Source organism: Tenrec ecaudatus, chromosome 13 (genome assembly GCF_050624435.1).
Source record: "Tenrec ecaudatus isolate mTenEca1 chromosome 13, mTenEca1.hap1, whole genome shotgun sequence".
In the NCBI taxonomy this organism is placed as follows: domain Eukaryota; kingdom Metazoa; phylum Chordata; class Mammalia; order Afrosoricida; family Tenrecidae; genus Tenrec; species Tenrec ecaudatus.
Genome location: NC_134542.1, coordinates 36,265,475 through 36,285,431, shown reverse-complemented (window position 1 = coordinate 36,285,431; position 19,957 = coordinate 36,265,475). Strand labels below are relative to the sequence as shown.

General features: G+C 41.8%; 1 protein-coding gene across 3 annotated transcripts in view; it reads left to right on the top strand.

Moving 5' to 3' along the window:
• The first annotated feature begins 685 nt into the window (after positions 1-685).
• Positions 686-19,957, top strand: part of FAM117B (family with sequence similarity 117 member B) — an 85,636-nt gene continuing 66,364 nt past the window's right edge. For all 3 annotated transcript variants that reach the window (XM_075529362.1, XM_075529363.1, XM_075529361.1), the window contains exon 1: positions 686-1,474. In XM_075529362.1, coding sequence (XP_075385477.1) covers positions 691-1,474 — 784 coding nt within the window. In that variant the 5' untranslated portion in view covers positions 686-690. The remainder of the gene's footprint in view (positions 1,475-19,957) is intronic.

Genomic DNA, 19,957 nt, shown 5'->3' with positions numbered 1-19,957 from the left:
GAGAAATAGCATTTGATAACTGGGCACCCTAAATACAATCTAAAGCTTCCTTTTAACCAGTAACTTTAATCTTTCTGAGATAAGGTTCTTTGCTGAGAAAAGACAAATGGTGGGTGTGGGTGTGTAAATACTAGTAAGGTTCATTTAATTTCTCCTTTTGAGCCCTGCCCACACATTGATGGACTTAGGGCAGAACACCACCAATGAAAGAGAAGGCCAGAAAAAAGAAGCGCATACCCGACCTTTGCCAGGTAATACTGTGGTAAGAAAATGGAGTTATAGGGAAAAGACTTCACTTTATCCCTGGGGACGGCTCTGGTTCTGGACATTGCCTGTGGCAACATCCCAGCAGGAGTCCCCAGGGCTCCCCCCAGTGGAAAGGGGGAGACGTGCGTGGCCCAGCACGCGCGGACGTGTACACTCACGGTACACACACTCACACGCGTTACACATCCACACGGTCCGCTCCCTTCGCCTCCCTCCCCCCGCATTTGCGGGGCGCGGGGGGGGATCTCTTTCTCTTTAAAGAGCAGAAGGTCTACGCGCAAACCCAGGCTCTCTAAGGCCCCGAGGGCCCGGGACCCGAGCCGCTCGCAGCCAATGGGCGCGGTGGAGCGGCTCGAGCGCGGCTGACGCTGCACCAATGGGCGGCCACGGGGGGCGGGGGCAGCGGAGGAGACACTATTGTTGATGAGGAGAAGCGGCGACGGCGGCGGCTGCACCACCTCGTTGCTGCCGGCCGCGGCCCGGGCGCCCCCAGTACCCCGGATTCCGGCTTCGTCACCCCGTCGCGGGGGCCTTCCCTCAGGCCTCGAGAAGCCTCCCCCTGCAGCACAACAACAACAAAACCCCCGTCTCGCCCAGTCACCTGGGAGGGGGGGGACCATGTCCCAGCGGATGAGGCGCAATGGGTCCCCCACGCCGGCCGGCTCCCTCGGGGGCGGTGCGGTCGCCACGGTCGGGGGAGCCGGGAGTCGCCTGCAGCCCATGAGGGCGACGGTGCCGTTCCAGCTGAAGCAGCAGCAGCAACATGGCAGCCCCACGCGGAGCAACGGCGGCGGCGGCGGCGGCGGCAACAACGGCGGCTGCTGTGGTGGCGCCTCAGGCCCCTCAGGCGGCGGCGGCGGCGGGGGCCCGCGCACCGCCTCGCGTACCACCAGCCCCACGCGCGGCGGAGGGAGCGCGGCCGCGCGCACCAGCCCCACGGTGGCCACGCAGACGGGCGCGTCCGCGACGTCCACGCGCGGCACCAGCCCCACGCGCGGCACCGCGCCCGGGGCTCGCGGGAGCCCCCCACGGCCGCCGCCGCTCCTGGGCACCGTGTCGTCGCCCAGCTCGTCGCCCACCCACCTGTGGACGGGCGAGGTGAGCGCGGCCCCACCCCCAACCCGCGTCCGGCACCGGAGGAGGTCCCCGGAGCAGAGCCGTAGCTCCCCGGAGAGGAGGAGCCCCAGCGCCCCGGTGTGCAAAGCAAGTACGTGCGGGCTGGCGGGCCGGGGTCCCGGGCGGGCGGGCGGCGGGCGCGCGGGGACTGCGGCGGGGGCGGGGCCGGGGCCGGGGCGGAGTGTGGCCCGCCGGCCTCCTGCATCCCCCGCCGCCCGCCCACCCGCCCAGAGGTGCGGCCGCTAGTGCTGTGCGTGGGCCGTGCGGGTAAGTGACAGGCAGCCCTGGCTTCTGGCCGCCCGCCGCTTACCCTGCTTTCCGTTTCCCCCGTTGCAAGTTGGGGTGCGCCTACGAGTGGGGTGGCACCTTGTTTTCGTGCCACGGTGAGTGTTAACATGGCACGCGTATTTGCATTTGTCTCCCCCAGATGAGTTTCAAGTCTGGGGGCTGAGTGCATTGGCTTGGCCGATTTGGATCCTTGGGGAGAAGTGAGGGTGGGAGCGGTTTAGCATTTCCGTAGCCTCGGCTAATTGGGTGGCACGAACTGAGAAGGAAGTTAGGCAAGATTGCTTTGGTAGCTTTGTGGGCTTTGTTTCAGGCTCTGTGAGTATTTCTGATGTACTGATTTTGTTTTAGGATTTAAAGCCATTTAGACACTTAAATGCCAGAATCTCTCCTCCTCGTGTTATTTTAGTATCTGGCTTGTTTTAGTTTGGTTTTGCGCTCTACCTGGAGCCTTATTGGGGTAAGGTCCAGAATGGAGATGCTGGGTTCCGATGGAGTCGTTCATAAAGAAGAGTAACACAGGACCAACTCGAACTGTGAGAAGTGGGAAGGGATGGTGTAGGACCTTCTAATTGCTCTGCGCTCAGAATCTAGTGAAAAAAGAAATGGGTGGATTTTTGATATTGCTACTTCCAGACTATACCTTTGTTTTTCCTTCTGGAGAATTCCTGTTAGGATGGGCCAGGTTGAAAGGCTGGAATTCCAGGAAACTCGTTATAGTACTTTTTTTTTTTTTTTTTTAGCAATTAAAGTGGTTTCAAGGGTTTCAACAGTGGGGGGAGTAATATGGTTATCTTACTAAGCATTTTTTGAAAAATTTAGACCAATGTTTCCAAAAGTGGGTGATACCTAACTCCCTGTGAGACAGACACCAGAGTGATCCAGGGGCACTGCAAAAGCAGATAGCTCTACTTTATCCTGCAAGGTGGGCTTGAGTACAAAATTTTTTATATGCCTGGGGAGTGGGGTACTGACTAATTGTTTTCTTCCTATGTTTAGACAATGAATATTTCTTGGGAGAGACTAGTCCTGAAAATGATCAAGAAGTTTTCTATTGAGCACACAAGAGTTTAAAATCTTTTGAGAATGGAGTTCCCTCCCCCTTTTGTTATTAAAAGTATTACAGCATCCATCCCTTCCTCCCAACCATCCCCTCACATACAACCTAATAGATGGTCAGTGATTCGCCTTCAAGGACTCATTTTGACACAATAGGCTTTTGAGAGTAGGGATTTGAACTCTGCTAGTTGAGTTCAAAGACAAAGTCTTTTACAGTATGTTGATATTATTTCCTGATGTGTAAGATAAAGCCTGAGAAATACATAGCACCCCCATATTAAATGTGATTAGTTTTCAAAAGAACTCTAGAGCTGTCTGAACATTAATTATTTCTTCTATATACCTAAAACTTTGAGCGAGCAGACCATGGCAGGTGAAGGAGAATATATTAAGTGGGCAGTAGGGGTAGAGGAAGGAGGTGGAAACCTTAGTCTGATAACAGAATCTGACTTCCCTCACAACTATTGGACATTCAAAGTGGAGTGGTAATTTAAGAGCTAGAGTGAGTTAAGAATTGATTGCGTGTGGGAACCTGTGGAGGAAGGCATGATTCCCTCTCATCTCCTGGTGGGCTGCTTTTCCCAGGATCTCAGACTTCACATGTCTCACTCTTCATGTTTCTCGGTTTCCCTTTCCCAGACCTGCCATTCTATAGTGTGTTCCTTTGGTAAATTTAACCCTCTTTAACAAACAAAAGCCTAAAAATAAAAATACTCCTTTGGTACAATACTCTCCCATATGTGTGCAATGTGATAGTGTCTATTGACATGGGATAGTCGTACTGAAGTATATGAGTGTCTGCTTGTTTCATTCACTCTAGTGAAATTCCAGGCAGTGTGGCTGAGGTGTTTACTGATTCCCAGTATTCACAGTATCAATTATACCATTTGCTGTTTTTGTAAGACCATTGTGAAAGGGGAAAAGGAGAATCTCTGTCAGACACCCTCTTTGGGGTTGGTATGAGTTGGAAGTGACTCAGTGGTACTGAGTGTCTTTGTCTTGCTTGTTTGTTTTGAGCCACCAGTTTGCAGGGCACAGTCTCAGCCATTGCAGCTCAAGTACAGCCATCCGTGGGTGGAGGCTTGTGTGATGTTATTGATGTTTAACAGGTTTCAGTGGAGCTTGTACACAAAAATGGACAAGGAAGAAAGGCCTGAAGATTTATTTCTGAAAAATCAGCCAATGGAAATAACAGTTTGATCCTTTTATGCACAGGATTGCCCTGAATAGGGCTAGACTTGCAGCTAATAAAAATACCATTAGTTTACAACTTCATTTAAATATAATGTTTATTGTAGAGGGAAGCCTCATGATGTAAAATGGGTGATAGTAGTATATAGGTATAGTAAGGATTATCGGGTGAGAGAAAATTAAAAAGCAGCAGTAATTATAGTACATCAATATATAATATATATCAATATATAGTATGTCATATTAGTTTTGCATATATTTTTAATGGCTATAACAAATTGCCTGTGTACATTCAGTTTCCATAGGTGTATGAAATTTCAAATTGGAGAGAACATTGCTTGTGAACATCAGAAAATTGTTTTTCAAGAGAGTCTGGGGTTTAGTGTATCAGAAGTTGGGGGGGGGTATGTTAAAAATTCAGGTAGTTCCCAAGGTGATTTTATTGTATTTTGAATTTGAAAATAGTTATTAGAAGCTTGAAAAGTGTTGGTTTTGAAAAAGGGCAGTAGTCTAGTGCTTATGAAAGTTTTTTTTCCAGGGGTTAAGATAGATGAATGATAATTTGTATCTTTGCTACCTTGGGATGAATTAGGTTGCTATGACTTTGGTTGTTTATTGGAGTGGGAAAATGGCGAAGACAAGAAATAAGAGCTGGACTTCTCTGGACCCATTGACAGAGCCATAAAGGTAGAGTATCAGAACTTGATATTTATGGCATCTTTCATTACTGCTTTCTAGTACTTTGTGAAGTGCACAGTTCTAAGAACTCAGTGTTTCTAACATTTGGAGAATTGCTGCTAATTTCACACCTTCAAGGGAATCCTTTTGGCTTGTGATGTCTGTATTTTACAATTGAAGATGAAGCAAAGTAGAACCTTGCCCTGAGTTCTACATCTTGCCTACCAGATTTTATATCTAATTAAATTTATTTCTCTAAGCTTGGAGTGAATTACTTTATGTGTTCATAACTGTGCAGTATAAAAATGTAAAAGACAGAGGAACACCAGAAACTCAGAGACCAGCCATGTGAAACAGGTACCAAAACTCACTGCTGTGTAGTCAACTCTGATTCATGGCAACTTTATAAGTCAGAGTGTAACTGCTCCCTCGGGTTTCTGAGGCCGTAAATCTTTATGGGAGCTGACAGCCTCAATTTTCCCTAAGACAGATAAACATACATGATGAGTGATCTGGACGCATACCCATTTCCATGGAGTGTATTCTGACTCACAGGTACTCTTTTGGACAAACTAGAACTGCCCCCATAGGGTTCCCAAGACGACTGTCTTTCTAGAAGCAGATTGCCACGTTGTATGTCCATGGAACAGCAGCTGGGTTTGAACCGACCTTTTGATTAGAAGCCAAGTATTTAACCACTAAACCACCAAGGCTCTTCCTCTGGGATCATAAAGGACTGTAATTTATATTGATGGATATAGAAATTCTCTCAGAGGAGGTGGATGGCTTTTGATTTGGTTGGAAAGAGAGGAAAATAGCTTTGTAGTTGGATCATAAAACATAAACCCCACTGTTAACTGGTTGATTCCAACTCATGGTAACCTTTGTAGGGACAGAATAGATTACCTAACAGTAGGGTTCTAGGGCTGTAATCTATGTGGAAGCAGAGTGCCAATCTTTCTCCCACAGAGCAGCTGAAAGGTTTGAATTACCTACCTTTTGGTTAGTAGCCAAGCACTATAACCGCTGTACCACCAAGGTCCTGTACCTGACTCATAATAAATTTTATTTAAATGTTCACTCTTTGTGGTGGTAGCAGTAATTTTCTGGATAAGTAGAATATGGATCTGAGATGTGAGACATTGGAGGATAGTAACTCACAAAAGCAACGAGTACCTGGATTCAGGTGCAGTGGTTGATTAACTACTCAATTGATAACTGAAAAGCCAGTGATTCAAACCCAGCAGCCACTGTGTGGGAGAAAGATGTTGGCAGTTGCTTCTGTAAAGATGATACCATTGGAAACTGTAGGGCAGTTCTGGTCTGTCCTGCACAGTGGCTTTGAGTTAGAATCTACTCAGTGTGTGTGTGTGTTAGGCAGCAGGAATGCAAGGATGAGAGAGTTGATATAACTGATATAGTAACCTGTTGGGGACAAGGATTGAGAAAGGGGGAGTTGAGGATGGTAGTTTGGTTGGAGGATGATAGTTTAGTTGGTGGTATTAACTAAGATAAAGAACATAACAAGGAAAACAGGTTTAAGCATGTTTAATTTGTGCTCTCAGAAAATCCAGGTGATTTTCTAGCTTGTGGCAAATGCAGTTTAGAATTTGGATGCAGCTCTAACTAATTGGGACTCATTCATTTTAGCTCAATACACATTCATTTAACACCTAATTCATACGAGACATTTGCATGTGGGCAGTACTTGAAATGTCTAATTACCAGGATAATCAGGATGAAGAGAATGCTAAGGTTAGAACTTGGAGTGCAAACAACTTTTTAAGTATAGAAAGAAAACCAGTGAAGAAGGCTAAGCATGTATTTGGAGGAGAAGTGGTAGAATAGGATTAAGAAAGGCAAAAGAAAGATTAGATTTCAAGAAGGAAATGGTAAAGATTTTGAAATGCTATGAAGAGAACAAGGAGACTGAGCTTGAAAAGTAGCCTTTGTGGGTCGCATGTTGGGGCGCAAATGGGGATGAAGTGGCAGGTAAGGAAGTTGAGATGAGGATGAACTACTCTTACAGTTCCATTCCCACTGCCATCCAGCCTGTTCTCATTTATGGTGATCTCAGATATTTAAGAATTAAAATGTGCCCCACAGGGTTTTTTCTAGGCTGCAGATTGCTAGACCTCTCTTCCATTGTGTCACTTGTTGGATTGAAACTGCCACCTTTGCTAATTGCCAAGAGCAAGCCATTTGACCTACAGGGGTCCAGAAAATAACTCCTATAAAATATAAAACTATACTGCCAAATCAGTTGCCATTGGGTTGATTCTGACCCACCTTCCCATGTATATTCCATAGAGTTTTCAGTGGCTGTGTTGTCAGAAGTTGATGGCCAGTCCTTTCTCCCAGAATATCTCTGTGTAGGCTTAAGCTTCCAGTCGTTGATTTAGCAGTCAAACACCCAGGGACCTATTATGGGGTCGGTGAAACGAAGGAGTGTGACAACATAGGATGAAGGGTTGAGCTGGGGTTCATTTGTTTATCAGATGAGGAAAATTGAAGTATATTTATAAATTGTAGGGAAATGAATCAATAAGAGGATAAAAATTGCAAGTTTAATAGAAGATAGGAATAATGGAGCAAGGTCCTAGAAGAGATGAGAGGCAGCGGATCCAGTACCTGGAAACAACTAAGAGTCCTCTTCCTCTGAGACGGGAAGCGATTGGTTGGGTTAAGATAGTAGATACTTCAGCTGCCAGAAGGGAAGGAAGTTGAGCAAGTCAGCCACTTCCATCTCCAAACTACTTGCAAAGAATAAAATACCATGCTTGTCAAAGTACCATATTTATATTTGAAATGTATTTTTATCAAAGTACATATGCATAATTCAAAATGTCAGAGAGCAATAAGCTTATAATCAGATAAAATATTCCCCTGTCACATCCCTCTCCCCACCTACTTCCTGTCCCCTAGAGGCGATCATTTGTTAGTATTGAAGACTTGGGTCTTTTGATATTTACCCACAAAGTTCTAAGTCAAGATTTGGCTCTCTAATCTCTCCTCCCCAATCTTAATGTAATCCTAATATTCTAAAAATTAAGAGCCCTGGTTGCATAGTGGTTGCTACCTATATTGGTGGTTAGAACTTAACACATTACTCTGAGAAAGATTTGGCAGTCTTGGAAAAACCCTGTAAGAGTTTCCAACTCTACTCTGATAGCTAGAGAGCCTTGTGGTATGCTACAATTTTATCTACTTTCTTCATAACTTTTTATGTTCCTTTAAATTAAAATTTCCTGGCTTTTTGTTTCAGCTTGTGTTTGATTGGTTTTCTGTGTATCACGAATGAGTTGGAATTCATTTAACAGCAACTGACAATAGCACCAATCATTAATTCACTCCCAGGCTTTCTGATAATTGAAATGTTCCTTTAAATATTTAAAGATGCATAAATACTTTTTATTATTTTTTAATCATTTTAATGAGGACTCTTACAACAATACATACATACATCCATTGTGTCAAGCAAACTTGTACATATATTGCCATCATCATTTTCAAAACAGTTTTCTATTTGAGCCCCTGGTATCAGCTCATTTACCACCACCACCCCCGTCCCCCCCTCCCTTGCTTTTGAACCTTTGATAATTTATAAATTAATTATTATTTTTAAAATTTTAATTATTAATATTTTAAAATAATTTTATTGGGGGCATGTATAACTCATATCACAATCCATTATGTCAAGTACATTTGTATATTGACATCATTTTCAAAACATTTTCTACTTGAGCTCTTGATATCAGCTTCTCATTCCCCCAAATTTCCCTTACTCTCCTGGTATGGCTACTCTCAATACTGGTCCTGAGGGGTTTATCTGTCCTGGATTCCCTGTGTTTCCAGCTCTTATCTGTACTTGTGTACATCCTCTGGGCTAGCTAGAACCTTAAGGTAGAATTGGGGTCATGGTAGTGGAGGGGAGGAAGCATCAAAGAATTAGAGGAAAGTTGTATATTCCATCGGTGCTGTACTGTACCCTGACTTGCTCATCTCTTCCCTGTGACCCTTCTGTAATGGGCACGACCCTTTTATAATGGGATGTCCAGTTGGCTACAGATGGGCTTTGGGTCTTCACTCCACACATTCCCTCATTCACAATTATATGATTTTTTGTTCTTTGATGCCTGATAACCTGATCCCATTGACATCTCATGATCACACAGGATGGTGTGCTTCTTCCATGTGGGCTTTGTTGCTTCTCAGCTAGATGACCGCTTATTTCTCTTCAAGCCTTTAAGATCCCAGACACTATATCTTTTGATAGCTGCACACCATCTGCTTTCTTCGCCATATTTGCTTATGCACTTTCTTTGTCTTCAGCAATTGTGTTGGGAAGGCAAGCATCACAGAATGCCAGGTTATTAGAACAAAGTGTTTGCATTGAAGGAGTACATGAGTGGAGGTCCAATGTCCATCTGCTACCTTAATACTAAACCTATAAGTATATGTACATAGGTCTATTTCCCCACCATATAAAAACATATTTACATATGTATATGCCTGTATTTAGACCTCTATAAATGCCCTTTGCCTGCTTGTTCTTTCTCTATTTCCTTTCACTTTCCTCTTGTCCCACTATCATGCTTAGCCTTCATTTGGGTTTCAGTAATTCTTCTCAGTTACATTGCCCTTGATCAAGCCCAACCAGGCCCTTTCTTACCCGCCTTACCATCAATTTTATGTCACTTGTTGTTCCCTTGTCCCTGGGTTTAACACCCACTTCCTTTCTCCTGCCTCCTCCTCATGTTCATACATCAACACCCCCACCCTTGGTCCATTGTTTTCTCCTCTGGATTGTTTATCCAGCCTATCATATCTAGATAGACATGCAGAGATAATATGCACAAAAACAAAACAAAGCCAAAAAATAAAAACCTGACAAAAAAAGAAAAGCCTATAAATATGTCAAGGTTTGTTTGTTGACCTTACGAGTGTTTTCCACTTGAGTCTGATGGAGTGGCATGACCAGGCCCCACAGTCTAGATTTTTTGTATTTCCCAGGGCCTTCATTGCTTTGCTCCCCTTGTTGTTCTGTTGCATGTTAGTGTTTAGCCTCAGTGTGTTTGGGAATTATTTTTTTCATGTCATACACCGACCACTGTCTCCCTTCGCCCACTTTTCTGTTGTTTGACACACTCGGAGGGATTTATACATCGATCATTGTGATTGGTTACTCCTTTCTCCCCCTACCTTCCACTTCCCCTCCTGGTATTGCTACTGTCATTATTGGTCCTGAGGGGTGTATCTGTCGTGGATTTCCTGTGTTATGAGCTCTGTACCAGTGCACATGGCCTAGCGTCATGATAGTGTGGGCTGGGGGGAGGAGGAAGTGTTAAAGAACTAGAGGAAAGTTGTACTTTTAGGTCCAACAGATACTTTTTCAATTTCACTTTTTCCTTGGAGCTATCCCTCTAGTCCTCTGCCCTGTTACAAAATGGCCCTAGGTCTGTGGAATAGCTATTGTGTTGGACCTTCCTTGGAAGCCTTTCATCTCTCACTTTGTGTGCCTTGCTTTCTAGATTTTGTTTGTTGGAGCATAACTTTTTTTTTGCTGTTGTTAGGTGTACTCTTTTAAGATGAGGTGTGTCCTTTTAAGACCTTAAATGTCTGTAAATATCTCTTTGTACTTGATGGTTTGGCTGTAGAATTCTAGGTTGGAAATACTTTTCCTATGATTTTTTTTCCACCCTCCTATGATTGTTAAATGATTTCTCCATCTACTAGCTTCCAAAATTGTTGTTTAAAGTGATGTAGGTGTTGTAGCTTTTTTGGCGATATAGAGTGTTTATACATGATATGTTGGAAGTGTATGGAAATGTTGCCATTGTTCTGAAATGGTTATTACATTGGTGTAATTCAATGGTTATTACATTGTTTTTTTTTTCTTTAGTGTGCTGCTTATGTGGTGGGCTTTTTCAATCTAGATACTCTTCATTTCTGGGAAATTCTATTTTATTGTTTCTCCTATTTTCTGTTATTGAAACCCCTAATAAGGAGTCTTAGTGATACTGTGGGTTAAGGATTGAGCTGCTAACCACAGGGCTGGTGGTTCAAATTCACCAGCTGCTCTATAGGAGAAAGATGAAGCTGCTTATACTGTTAAGATTTACAGTCTCACAAACCTGTTTTGGGCCACTATGATTGGGATCAACTTGATGGTAGGGGGTTTGGTTTGGTTATCCAGATAGGGAGTCCTGATAGTACAGTGATTAAAGCATGTGGCTGCTAACTTAGAAGTTAATGGTTTGAACCTACTGCCTGCTCTGTGGTAAAAAGATGAGGCAATCTGTTTTCATAAAGATAGGTGTTCTCTCAATATCTTTTTTTCTTTCTAGATTTAAATTTTATTTTTAATATTCTTTTGGTTATCATCTTTTTATTCTTCAAGAGGACTTTTCTTGTCTTCATATCTTAAAAAAATTTAAGTATAAATACATTCATCTTACCATTATTTTTTTTCTATGCATTGTCCTCAGAATTTTTTCTTTAACAGTTTTATTGGCACTTCTACTCGCCATACAATTCAATAACAGAGTTCTTGTCATTATAATCTTTGCCTTTCAAGTTGGAGACTTCCTCGTTTTAATTTTTTTAATTAGATATTTTAATTTTCACTATTTTTTTAATAAATGCTTTTATTGGGGGGCTCTTACATCTCTTATCACAATCCATACATTCATCCATTGTGTCGAGCACATTTGCACATATGCTGCCATCATCAGTTTAAAGCATTCTCTTCCCACTTGAGCCCCTGTTCTCATTTTAATTTTTAAATGATACTATAACATGCTGATTTGGTGTTCTTTGCCTGGACCAGGCAAGTAGCTTTGCCTGGACCAGGCAAGTAGACAGTAAGACCCAACCCTTACTGTAAAATGATGAAGCAGGAACTCCTTTTTCTTTCCTGTAAGGAAAATCTTAAAGGATCATGCTTAAACATATGTATGGTAATCTTAAGTCTGTCTAGTTAACCTAACACAGTTTTATCCAATCTTTCTGACCTGGAGATTAATTCTCAGGGAACTTCTCTACATGTGAGGTCAGTAAATTGAGATATAATAATCTAGTAACAATTTATGCTCTTGATTTCTGTGTGGATCTGTTTATTTGGCTAATTTATTAGTTTATTCCGTTTGTGTGTTTCCCCATCCACAAAGGACTTATTAATGCAAATAATAGTGAACTAAAAGAACATTTACACTTATCTTACCTGACTTGAAATTAACCTTTTTCCCCCCATTATAGATTCCCCTCCTCCCCCACTGGATCTTTCTTTGAAATTAATTATATATCATAAATTTTACCTTTTATATAACATTGACTATAACATGCAATAATGCATCTATTTCTACATGTAATATTCTGTAACATGTGTTATAATCTTCACATTGTACAACCATTCTCTTTCTAAATTATCCTGTAATGAGGGGGAACCTCCCCCAAACCAGAATTTTTTCAAAGCTGTGCATTTAAATTTTCTTATAAAACAATCTTTAAAGTAGTACTCTCTATTATGCTTAATACATTTGTCAATTCTGCAATTTCATTCTTGGAAACATTTTTCAAACTCGTCTGTTTGGATGGGCTAACAGTGCATCCCTCATTTTTTCTTCACCTCTAATATGTTGTCAAATTGCTGTCCTTTGATGTCCTCCTGCATTTTCAAAAACAAAAAGAAATCACATGAAGCGAGGTCAGGTGTGTGTGGCAAGAGAGTTATGCTGGGTTTTGTTTTGTTTTGCCAAAAACTGGCACACTGAGATGGCTGTGTGAGCAGGTGCATTGTTGTGGCAAAACCAGTCCCCTGGTCTGCCACAAATTAGGCGTATTTGTTTCACACTGTTCTGCAATCTTTTCAGAATCTCTAAATAGAAAGCTTGATTAACTGTCTGACCTGGTGGAACAAATTCCAAATGCTCTACAGGTCAACATTTTTGTCCATTTTGGAAGTTGGCAGATGTCCACACCAAGGTTTGTTATCCATTGACATGTCATATTTTTTGAAATGAGAAAACCACTTACACTTGAGTTTTTCCCGTAGTGTTGTCCTTGTAAGCTGTGTTTAACATCACAACAGTTTCTGCCGCATTTTTCTCAAGTAGGAAACAAAATTTCACAGCCACACACTATTTTCTTAAATCAGCCATCATAAAAAATTGAGGTGTGAGCGAAACTGTTTATGAAGAAATTCACTGTGACCAGAGAGAACCTTTCCAGGTGACACCACTGGATGCACTAACTCAGAGTGAGTTGCTTGATGCTTAATTTAGTGGAAAAAAATACATACTAAAAAAGGTCTGCTCCACCCAGCACTGGTTCGGGTTTTTTTGAGGGGCACTCCCTCGGATACATTCAATGCTCTGTAAGCAGAAACATCCTCTTTTCTCTTTGCTCCTGCCCTTGGTAACTACTCATTCCTTTTGGTGTTTATGTATTTGCTGATGTCATAAATAATATCACATAGAACTTGTCCTTTTGTATATGAATTCCTTAGCGTAATGTACTCTAGGTTCATCCAGGTTGTGGAAGAAGAGGACTTCATCATCTTTGTGGCTGAGTAATCCTCCATTATATGTATGGGGCATATTATAAGCATGCAATGCTTTTCTGATGTTTTCTCTTAGAACCATAACCTGTGTTCGTAGCTTCTTTTGTCCTATTGCCTTAAATTATGGAACATGGTTTTAAAAGTGGCTTTAAGATCGTGGATAATTGGAAAATTGGGTTATCTTGGAGTTACTTTATAGCTATTTTGAATGTTATATTTTGAGACTGTTAGTTATCTGGAAGATGTTTAATTTTTCTTTTTGCAGGTATTCAACTTGAGACCGCAAGTACCCAACCTTCTATGGTCTCTGGCTCTGAAGCCTGTTTATTTTTGGCAGTTTTGTACCACTATTTGTTTGTGTACCTCCTGAGGTGCTGGTCTATATCTGCGTCATAGTTCAGGTTCCAAAGCCGTCACTGCTGTTTTGGGTCAATTCCAGGCAGTACTGCTTTGCAATCAGCTGAGTATTGCAAGCATAGACTGGGGGCGGGGCGCTCTCTCTCTCGTCATGATTTACCTGCACACACTCCCTCTCTCAGGAGCCCCTGTCTTTATTTTCTGGCTGTAAGTCAGGGTTTTTCATGTCCCTGTTCTCATTTCTCATCAGTAGGTTACCTTCAGGCCAAATCACTGAGAGCAGAGTATGAAGTAACTGGACATCTTCCGTGTAGTCTTCCTTTTCTCACGTGAGTTCTTCTGGACAGAAGAAAGGATTTTCTCCTATGGTTTTAGGAGCCTGTGTGGTTACTGCTCTGACTATCGGAGTGTGCCTTTGCAACTAGTACTTTCCTTGGACCACTACCAGGGAAGTGAAAGGAGAAAACTGTGATTATACCCATATAATCCATCATAAAGAGACACCGCCCCCCTTACTTAGTCCTTAAAAAAAAAAAAAAAAAGAGAATACCTCTTAGACTTTTTTTTAATGGTAGATTTACTTTTTAGTGGAATTTTCATGTAGATGTGTTTTGCTTATTTCATATCAAGTTTTAATAGTTTGTGACTTTATTTAATCATTTTATTAGGGGCTCATACAACTCTTTATCACAATCCATACATACATCAATCGTGTAAAGCACACTTATACATTCATTGCCCTCATCATTCTAAAAACATTTGCTTTCCACTTAAGCCCCTGGCATCAGGTCCTTATTTTTTCCCTCCCTTCCTACTCCCCCCTCCCTCATGAACCCTTGATAGTTCATAAATTATTATTTTGTCATATCTTGCCCTGTCCGACATCTCCCTTCACCCACTTTTCTGTTGTCTGTCCCCCAGGGAGGAGGTCACATGTAGATCCTTGTAATCGGTTCCCCCTTTCCAACCCACCCTCCCTCTACCCTCCTAGTATTGCCACTTAAACCACTGGTCCTGAAGGGATTATCTGCACTGGATTCCTTGTGTTTCCAGTTCCAATCTGTACCAGTGTACATCCTCTGGTTTAGTCAGACTTGCAAGGTAGAATTGGGATCATGATAATGTGTGTGTGTGTGGGGACAGCATTTAGGAACTAGAGGAAAGTTGTATTTTTCATCATTGCTACATCGTACCCTGACTGGCTAATCTCCTCCCCAAGACCATTTTGTAAGGGGGTGTCCATTGGCCTACAAATGGGCTTTGGGTCTCTACTCCACACTCTCCCCCTAAAGCACTATGGTAAGGTTTTTTTTGTTTTGATGATGCCTGATACCACATTTGCTTATGTACCCATTTATCTTCAGCAATCGTATAATGGAGGTGAGCACACAGGGATAAGATTTTTTTGTTCTTTGATGCCTGATAACTGATCCCTTCAGCACCTCGTGATCACACAGGCTGGGGTGCTTCTTCCATGTGGGCTTTGTTGCTTCTGAGCTAGATGGCCACTTGCTTACCTTCAATCCTTTAAGACCCCAGACGCTAACTCTTTTGAGAGCCCGGCACTATCAGCTTTCTTCACCACATTTGCTTATTCACCCGCTTTGTCTTCAGCAGTTGTGTCGGGAAGGTGAGCATATTAGAATGCCAGTTTAATATAAGAAAGTATTCTTGCATTGAGGGAGTATTTGAGTGGAGGCCCAATGTCCTTCTGCTACCTTAATACTAAACCTATAAATATAGGCACATAGAACTATTTCCCCATCCTCATATATAAATATATTTACATATGTACATGTCTTTATCTAGACCTTTATAAATGCCCTCTGCCTCCTAGCTCTGTCCTCTATTTCATTTGACTTTCCTTCTGTCCCATTATCATGCTCAGTCCCCACCAGGGTTTCAGCAATTATCCTTGATCATGCCATACCAGGCCTCCCACAACCTTCCTCACCACCAATTTGGGTCACTTGTTGTTCCCTTGTCCCTGGGATTGTTAGCACCACTACCTTTCCCTCCACCTCCACCTCCCCTTCTCCCATGTCCCTGATGAACTGTTGGTCCCGTTGTGTTCTCTTCCAGATTGTTCATCCAACCTATCTTATTTAGACAGACCTGCGCAGAAAATAACATGCACAAACACAAGATAGAGCAAACCCAAGCAGTAATAGACAACAAAACAACAACAAACCAATGAAACAAAACAACAAGAAAGAAAAGTTTATAGTTAGTTCAAAGATTATTTGTTGGCTTTTAGGAGTGTTTTCCAGTCCAGGCTGTTGGGGCACCACACCCTGGCCCCAAAGTCTACTTTCAACTGGGACCTTGCTGCTCCATTCCCTTGCTGTTCTGTTGCACCCCCTTAGTGTTTTGCCTAGGTGAGGCGGGATCAGATCAGGTGCAATTCCCACACTGTGTCTGTGGTTCCTCTTAGACTTTTCATACACATCTCTACTGCACAGTTCCAGAATTTAGCCTTCCTTTGAATCTAGTCTGGAATATATGTGAGGGAAAAAGCCCATGAATTAATTTCCATATCAGTTCTTGGAGTTTTGAGTTTTCCTCAATTCAACTTCTGCTATTTACTTTTCTGAATGACTCTTCAGATAATTACTTTATCTATTCTGTCCAGGGTTTTTAGTTATAATTAGTGCTAGACGTAAGGGCACTCCATAATTCCTGCCAAAAGACTGGATGAGAACATGCAAATGGCATGTACGGGACTAATTTGAGGGGATTGGTCAGTTTTGCCATTCTGCTTAGTATAATGTGAGCCATCTCAGGAGCAGTGTATTAGTCTGGGTAAACTAGGGAAGCAAATCCACAGAAACTCATGTAGAGGAGAGAGTTTTATATAAAGGGTAAGTGTATATTAAAAGCATCCCATCCAAGCACATAAGTCCAACATTAGCTCATCTGTCCGACAACAATCTACAAAGTCCTCCTCAATCTCACAAAATACACGCAATGACCCTGACTGCAGGAGGAAAGCCAAATTTGTGAGCGCGTAAACATCTCAGTGCTGGTAGGGGTCTCCACATAGCTGCTCCAGCACCTAGGGCTGCATCAGGGTAGGTCCATGTGACTTCTCTTCAGGGATGTCTTGCAAGGAAGTGAGCCTTGCCAGCTGAAGCAGAGAACTGGCTAAGGCAGCTGCACCCTGGTCCAATCATCAGAGAGCAAGAGACCCGAGAACAAGAAGAGCAAGGCTCACGGGGTCATTTATCTCTCTGCCCTTCAATTAGTCCCACATATGTTTATAAGCCAGGTTAGCACAATAAACCTTAACTATCTTAAGCAGGAATCTAGACTCTCACACTCAGCAAAAAAGAGCTAGGAGCAGAGTATGCCAGAGATCCCTGTGTGGAAGAGAGCAGAGGCAAAGCATCAGACTTACTGGCCCACAATGAATAAAGCTGAGTGCTTTCAAGCAGGAGACTGGCTTGCAGAGTGGGGTGCCCTTTCGGCATTTATCAGCACGAAAGGTGCCCGTAACACTTACACAAGCAGGACAGAGGTCTCGGAGAGAAATTTTAGCATGGCTGAGAACAAGTAATGTAGTCAAAAGAGTTGCATCTGCAACATTTCTGATCTTGACTTGTAATCAGTTAGCTTCCCTAATAAATCCTGTAACTGTATTTAATTGTCTGAGTTCATTGCAATGAATTATCAAACCCAGCAGAGAAGTAGAATGCTGTGAGAGCAATGGTTGGTGTCAGAATAGGGTAAAGATGATGGAAGATTAGAAGCATGTCTGACCTCTTCCCATTGGGAATCTAACTGGTGGGGAGTTGGTGTCTTCTTCCCTCGAGTACCAGAGGAGGTCAGATATGGACCCTTGTGGCAGTTACATAATCGTTTGTCAATTTGAGACAATATATTAAGCGTGAAGGGGTGGAATTTAGCCTGTCAATCAGGTTGCAGCTTGATGACCTCACTTGGAGCCCCTAAGAAGATAAATAGGTCACTGGAGGCAGTACACTCCCTCCCTCCCTGTGAGACATTCCTGTTGACAAAACACATGGAGGTACACTAGAGCCCTGGAGCTGGAAGAGCCATGTGAAGACCCACACCAGCACTGAGATGCTTATACAGCCCCTGGATCCACAAAACTTTTCACCCACTGGCCTGTGAGCTTCCTGCATTCTGCGTCATAGCATGTGTTTCGTGAATCTGAAGAGGACTTTATAGATTGGTATTGGACATATGGGCTAATATTGGACTTATGGACTTGATCTGGACTGGGATGGAATGTTTTCTCAATATTCAATTGCTTTTGTATATAAAGCCCTTTCTTGTGCATATATGACTGAATTTGTTTCTCTAGTCAACCTAGACTAACACACAATAAACTTTGTGTGTGTGTGTGTGATAAGAAGTAGTAAATTTCTAGTGCTTATGTGTTGGCCTGCGAATCACAAGGTCAACAGTTTGAAACCACCAGCCACTCTTTGTTAGAAAGGCCAGGCTTCTCTACTCCTTATTTAAGTCTGCAGAGGATTGCTACCCTGCCTATGAGTCAATATCAATTTGATGGCAGGGAGTTTATTTTTTGTTTTGTTTTTTATATATACTACCTACTACATGGTCGACTGGTGATATAGTGGGTTATGTGTTGGGCAGTTCAAAACCACCAACTACTCTTTGGAGAAAGATGACATTCTGTTCCTATAATGATTTATAGCCTCAGAAACCCATAGAGGCAGATCTATTCTGTAGAATCAACTCGATGATGGCAGTTAGTAAGTAGACTTGGTACTTTACACATATTATCTCCTTTAATCCTCAAACTGCCCTTGTAAAATAGACATTGCTATTTTTTTAACTGTTTAAAATACTCAATTATCTTACTCCTGGTCATATAGATATTAAGTGATAATACTAATATACACACCAGAGACTTTTAACCATTTATCCATGTTGATTCAGCTCACATAGGAAAAAAAAGTATTTTTAGCTTCAGAATATGAAGCATTAGAATAATTCATTTTAAAATTACATATCCATGATTTTAGAGCCTCATCTTCCCACTTAACATATTTGGAAAATTTTCCATATCAGTAAATAGACTGCTGCAATATTCTAGTTGTTATGAAGTATATTCCATTGTGTGTTTCCATTTATTTTTGGATACTCTCTTGCTGTAATAATGTACAGTGAATATTAAAATGGAACTATTTTACCTTGTTTTTGATATGTTACTAAGTTAATACACTTCCCTGTGGTTTGAGCATGTTCTCAGAAATGAATCTGAAATTTGAATTCTGACTGTACCATGTGCTTGGTTTAATGCTGCTGCGTGGATTTTGACTCATGGGGACCCTTTATGTTACTGAGTAGAACTCCATAAAAGTTGAAAGTTTAAATTTGATAAAATTGGGCATGATGGTAGTAAACATTACAAAAGAACCTTCTAATAGAAGCTCTAATTGATCAACATTGATATAGTTAGTAAAAACCAAATTTGTTCTACATGTAAACTGTACCTTAAAAATAATTGACACAGAGGAAATTAACTTCAGCAGGGTATTTTTTTAAATGAAATTTGAAAAATACTGAAAATAGTTTTACTCTAGTCTTAAGAAAAGAAATCAAAAGAGTAACTTGACTCAGTGAGTTTGCACTCGAAAAAGACTTTGTTGATAAAAATCAATTGTTGTTCACCATTGTTATACATATAGAGATGCTCTTAACCACTGGGTAAGGATAGAAGAGATTAAAGGCTTCAAGAGTCTGAGAAACTCAACCTGCTACATCTATTTCAAATTAATTATATCTGAGTATATATGTATGTGTATATATATGTATTCTAAATAACTTTAGGCAAAACTGCTAACGGGATTTGTGGGACAGAGGAGTATGTCTAGCATAACTAAGATTTACTTAATTTTTTTAATAGCATGCTTCATTTTGTAAATTTTGTAATAGCATACTTGTAACAATGTCAGATCCAAAAAAAATGGATTAAATATATAGTAAAAATGTTACATGAACTAGAACTTGCTCCAAGTCTCTATTCTAATAATTTTTCTTTAAAAAAAATCATTTTATTGGGGGCTCGTCCAACTCTTTATCACAATCCATACATAAATCCATTATAGCAAAAACACATTTGTATTTTTGTTGCCAATTTTTCTTTTTGATATAGCTCACTGTAGTAAGTAGGTTTATTGTGCCAACATGGCCAGTGAACACGTGGGACTAATTGAAGGGCAGAGAGATAAATGGCTCAGTGAACTTTGCCTTTCTAGTTCTCAGGTCTCTTGCTCTCTGATGGTTGGACCAGGGTGTACCTGTTTTAGCCAGTTGCTTGCTTCAGCTGGCAAGACTCATTTCCTGCAAGACATCCCTGAGGAGAAGCCACATGGACCTACCCTGATGCAGCCCTGGGTGCTGGAGCAGCCATGTGGAGACCCCTGCTGGTGCTGTGCTTACACACTTACA